The 6,091-nt window shown below is 34.5% G+C and overlaps 1 protein-coding gene across 1 annotated transcript; it reads right to left on the reverse strand.

The window, feature by feature from the left end:
- Positions 1-1,807: 1,807 nt before the first annotated feature.
- LOC308699449 (claudin-10-like) lies at positions 1,808-4,402 on the reverse strand (the record flags this gene model as incomplete). Its single annotated transcript, XM_081380253.1, has 5 exons — positions 1,808-2,150; positions 2,253-2,360; positions 3,755-3,836; positions 3,908-4,069; positions 4,171-4,402. 5 exons carry the CDS (start codon positions 4,400-4,402, stop codon positions 1,922-1,924), a joined length of 813 nt encoding a protein of 270 aa, XP_081236379.1. The 3' UTR covers positions 1,808-1,921.
- Positions 4,403-6,091: the final 1,689 nt, after the last annotated feature.

Here is a 6,091-nt window from a genome sequence, read left to right on the forward strand (position 1 = left end):
ATGAAGAGTTCAGATGCAAAAGCCTCTAAGTGCCATCTGAAATTTTCTTCTAGAATGATAATTTTTATGAAGCTCGTATATTTAAGTTCAGTAATTTCACTTAAACGGCAATGAAGATTACCTATTAATTGTCATTTAAGTGAAATTACTGAACTTATATATATATATATATATATATATATATATATATATATATATATATATATATATATATATATATATATACATAATAACAAGAAAAAAAAAGAAAAAAAAAAGAAATAAAAATTAACTCCTATAACCGGATTGAAATAAAACAGAATTTAACTCATGACAGGATGGAACCTAACATGATATAAATAATTTTTTTTTAAATTTTGAAATGTATTAATTTATGAAACTTGAACTTTTGAAACTTTTACAATATACTTGTTTTCTGTATTTTCATCAAACACAGTGCTCATAGCACATAAAAGATTTGAGTTTAATATTTTATCCATAATATTAAGATGTATACATGAAAATATACAGCATAACAGGAATGAACCGTGTGTGCTTACAATAATTTTCCACCTCTTTCCATTAGGCTATGTATTTTGACTACGTCATGTTCCTTAATGAAAAATAATAATAATATAAAATATCAATCATGCTGCTTATATACCAAGTCAAAACAGTTTAACCCTAAATCTATGTTCACATAGAGACAATTTTTATGAAACGTTGCCAATTCAACGATCATCATCATCATACAGTAAGTGTTTCTTAGTGAGTGACGCCATCCAGTGGTATTTATTTTACAGTGCTTGTTTGAAGAACATTTCCAAGTAGGCTCCTTAGAAATGATCAATTCTATTATTTGTCATTTGATTAAGCTTCTTTAGATGTTCCTTTACAATCTCCTGGTGCTCCCTATTAGTCTGGTGTAGCCTATTTATAAGCAAATTGTAGTATTAACAGTGGAATGCAGAGATATTGTGATTTACACTGGTGCGGATGGAATAGAATACTGAATACCATACAAACAGTGCATGCTGTTATTTTAACATGGGGAGCAAATAGCTTCTACATGTTCAATATAGCTCCAAAAGCACCTGAATCGTGAAATAATGAGACTATTGCTTGATATTAAATGCTTGGAAACATGCATTTTCAAAAAGACCATTTTAGATAGGCTACCATTAGGTAATAATGTACTGCAAAGCAATGTTAATTCTCTTAGTTGAAATATTTTCATTTTCACTGATACATTTTCATTCATATTCACAATCACTCTACCAATACCCATCCAATGATTGACTCATTTTTTGTTAATAGATAATAATAGAAAATGTCTCACAAAAAGAAAGAAAGAAAGAAAGAAATAGCCTCAAAGGACAAGATTTTTGTAATGTGTAATATTTATTTATTAAATCCTCTTTGTTTTTGCCATACTTTCCACAAATGGTGGATTTGAAAGAAACTACACTGTAAAAAATAAGTTATGACAACACGTCATCAAAATATGTTCAACTATTTTTTATGTTATACAAGATTAAACTCATTTTTTTAAAGTCAGTTTTATGTAATTTAAGTTGAAATTATTTTCATTTCTTTCACATTTTTTTTTTTTTTTTTTTTTAGTATAAGAATTAGAAACACTCAATTTTCTCAATTTTTTCTTTGGTAACACTTTACAGAAACATTCTGTACATTAGCATTTTAGTTGTTGTAATAACATGAAATAACAATGAATAATACAGCATTTAATCATTTATAATGTTGATTTCATATTACATTTTAAATTTAAAGTAATATAAATTAACATCAGTTAATGTATTAGGAAAGAAGATTAATTAACAATGGGCAAAATAATGTTAATATATGAACATAGATGAATGTTGTAAAATTTGACACAGCCTGATTTTATTACTGTTGTGTTATCGTTTCTTTAAACACTGGGTTACACAGCTGAGTCTATCGGAGGCCTCATGGGTCCGACGGTTCTTGATGACTGGCTTCCTTGTGTTCCTCTCCTCCCTCTACTCTCTCTTCTTCCTCTTCCCTCACTGTATGATTGGTGTGAAGGAGGGATGAAGACTGTTGTGGGTCTGGACGAGACGGGCAGCATGTACGTACGTCTGGTACGTGCTGTCATTTTGGTTGAGGGTCTTATGAGTTGTTTATTGAATCTGAGGAAGAAAAAAGGTACCAATTTAACCACATATTCATTGCACCCCCGTATTTAGCTTGTTTCCACGTACAGTAGATGTATACTGTGTGACGGGACAGACCTTTTGGGGAATGACTCTTTCCCAGAGAAATAGCACATGACTGCACTTCCACATATAACCAGACACGAACCTCCCCAACCAATGAAGAGAGCGGCACCGAGCTCATACCTGAGAAATAAAAGTCACATATTTTAAAGGACCATATCATAACGCTTTCCTTTTTAACATTTTTTAAAAAAGAATTATTGAGTCCCACAGATGATTAAGAATCAATCGATGAAGTATTTCAAAGTTATTTTTAATGAAATGCAGAATGCAATTGTTGAATTCAATTTGTATTTCACTGAACATAAGTCTACTGTAGAAAGCAATCTCTTTTGCAACTGAGCTTGTCAGTTTTATCAGAGGTTGGCTTGAGGCCCATCCCCAAATAAGATGGTTTTGTGTTCAATCTGCAATATTTTAGTTATATTTTAGTCAAAACATGCAGACTGATGTCCAGTCAGGTGGTACAGGTCAGTGCTCTTTAAGTTGTTTATGTTCATTATTATTGTAAAGTAATGTGCTTTGAGGCATGAGGTAGTTTAACCCCTTCTCTCGATGCTGTTCGCATCAAGTTCAAGGTATTGACGCTTGCTTGCAGATCTATCACAGGCTCTGCTCCCTCCTACTTTCACTCACTCCTACGAGTCTACATGCCTACCAGAAGCCTACGATCGGTCAACGAGCGACGACTCGTGGTTCCATCACAGAAAGCCACAAAATCACTTTCTAGAACATTCTCATTTTGTTCCATGCTGGTGGAATGCTCTCCCCACCCTCATCCGGAATGCAGAATCCCTGACAACATTCAAAAGACAGCTGAAAACCCATCTCTTCCGTGAGCATTTTACCTCATAAAAAAACAAAAACATTTCTTTCCTTTTCTTTTAATCCTCCCTTATCGGGCTTATGCGACTCTGCACAATGCCTGAACTTCGTATTTTGAGCACTTCTTGCGTTGTTTTTGCCTCTTCACGGTGACTTGCTTAATTTAGTCCTAAATTTTAAGTCGCTTTGGACAAAAGCGTCTGCTAAATGACTAAATGTAAATGTCTTGTGACGCTTTTGTTTGCTCCCTGCTCCAAGTACACCTGATGAGCCAATCAGAGTGAGTATCAGAGTAAGCAGCCCCGCCCCATTCTGCAGGCTGCAGCCAAATCCTTCTTTCCCACTGTGTGTGTTCATGTGTTTGGGAGGAGCCGTGGTTTTGGAGATGCACTGAAGTGAGGGTGGGATCTAATGCCTTCGAAGCTAGCTCGCTATTGCTAGCCACTCCCAAAACTGCCTACCCTATCTTTAATCGAAATGTCAACAGTCAATGTTGCTTATTTCACTACTTAGATGCATGTATGTTGCGGCTTCATTTCAATAAATGGTATTTTTGGACTCAAAAGACCAAAGATATTTGATTCCTCATTATATGACCCCTATAAGACCTTTGGTATATCATGACTAATATTTTACATCAACCACTAAAGTGGTAAAGTAATGTGACCAATATAAATGTCATAATTACGTACTTTAGTTCTAAGTAATATGGATCCACAAATTCTGAACGTGCTTTATCTCCCCACCAGGAGTAGACTATCATACCACTGAACCCTGCAAAACAGACACAGCAATACATCAGTTAATGATAATCAATTGTGATGCAAGTGAAAGAAGTTTCATACCGGATGCCATGTACGTCAATGCTGCTGCGAATGTGACTCTGGCGTTGGCGAGTTCAGAGCCTCCGATTTTGGTACATTTCATCCCAATGAGGGCTAGCACAGCTCCCCAGAACCCAAAGATCACAGAGACCACAGCCAGAGCTCTGGACACATGGAGGAAAACTAACAACCACACAAAGAGAGCAATTTATATTCCTGCAATATTATTCCTTTTATATCAAATCATGAAATAATGTCTCTGTTTCAACAGATGTTTTCCTCACCAGACAGGTCCATCATGGAAGGGAAGTATTTACAGTCAGATACTCCTGTGGCGTCTGAGACACAGTCCATCCAGAGGTTTGAATAGTAATCCCCGGCGCTGAGAACGACTGAAGCACTTTCTGAGACTACCCAGTACTCAATGGCCAGAGTGGAGCAGATCAACATCCAGCCACACAGACAGGACACAAAGCAGCCGATCTCCACATACATAACCACTGTTCGCTGCCTCATGCTGCCGGCTTCATGAGCAGAGAGAGAGAATGAGAGAGAGATATGTGCACTGCTGAGAGGTCAATGGAGAAATAAGATTGATGGCAGTGTGTCTCCTCCTGCCTTTGGAACCCTCCTTTTGCGTTTTACAACTGGTAAAACTACCTAGTTTTACCTCATCATCAGTTTTTCATCCCCAGAGGGCATTCCCAGGCTATCAAAGATTCTTGGTATTCTAGGAAAATGGTTTCGAAGAGCTTCCAGTGCACTATAACGTCATGTCTAATGATCTACCCTTACGAAAAAAAAGTATACTTCAAGTTCATTTTATGAAGTATACTTGAGTAATGTTCAAGTATATTTTTAAGTATACTTTATGTAGTAAGTATACTAATGTCAATATGTACTAGTAAACTTGTAAGTGTACTATTTTAATACCGCTTGGGACTAAATTGGCCCACTTGAAGTATATAAAAGTATATGTTTAAGTGTACTATAAGTGTAACAGTAGTAAACTTTAAGTGCAAAACTAGTTTATAATTACGTTTCTCATTTGTACTGCAAGTGAACTTATGAGTATACTAGTAGTTTACTATTTTAATACTTGTAGCAACTTTGAAGTATACTCTCAGTAAACTACTAGTTTAGTAGTTTTATACTACAAGTTTTATTTTAATGTACTCTCAGTAAACTACTAGTTTAGTAGTTTTATACTACAAGCTTTCTTTAAGTGAACTTAACATCATGCTTATAGTTTACCATTTATATATTATTTTTACTCTTTTAGTGTACTCTCAGTAAACTACTAGTTTAGTAGTTTTATTCTACAAGTTTTTTTTAAGTGAACTTAACATTATACTTATAGTTTACTATTTATATACAATTTTTGCAGTTGCAGTAGGCCTACAGTATACTACTATGTTCAAATGTTATTTTTTATACTTGAAAAATACCTTTAACTCTACTTTAATTTTAAAAACATTCGATTAGCTTCATGCATCCTTTTTTATCAACACTCGAATGTCAGTAAGTTTCATAAAGAAAGACAACATTTTGTTAAAATGTTGAGAAAATAGTTGAGAAAATCACATTTTTGTGAAAGACTACGCCTTGATCAGATCCAGAAGGATGATCAAAACACAGGTGGAGCAGATCGAGTCCAACACCCCCAAAGCGTCACAGTCGTTTTCTCTTCATGGGTTAGGCCTACGCTTCATTTCATTTGAAAACATTAAGCAGTTTTGATTTGCAAGCTGTTTAATGTTTGATGATCACATTATTTTACATTTGAGTGAGCAATCTTCTATCACATGGTTCAGCTTCTTCTTCTCCTGTGTTTTGATCCAGACTTTCTGTACTAGAAGATGTATGGCAAGCCATTTTAACATTTAAAAGCTAGACTGGATATGTGTTGCAGATATCTGTAATTCAGTTTTGCCTAGTCAAAAAGAACATTTCAGATATCCGCAACTACATTCTTCCTATCCATAATTGTAATTTCAGATATCCACAAAGACATTCTTCCTAGGACTATGGCAAGCCGTTTTGACATTTAATCTATTTCCCGTACTAGTATCTATTTTCATGTTACTAGTACTTATTTTTTATATACTAGTATATTTTCCATTAAGTACTAGTACTTATTCATTAGATACTAGTACTTATTCAATAGATACTAGTACCTATTTATTAGATACTACTATTTATTCC

Source organism: Scardinius erythrophthalmus (genome assembly GCF_964197995.2).
Source record: "Scardinius erythrophthalmus genome assembly, chromosome: 12".
Taxonomy (NCBI): domain Eukaryota; kingdom Metazoa; phylum Chordata; class Actinopteri; order Cypriniformes; family Leuciscidae; genus Scardinius; species Scardinius erythrophthalmus.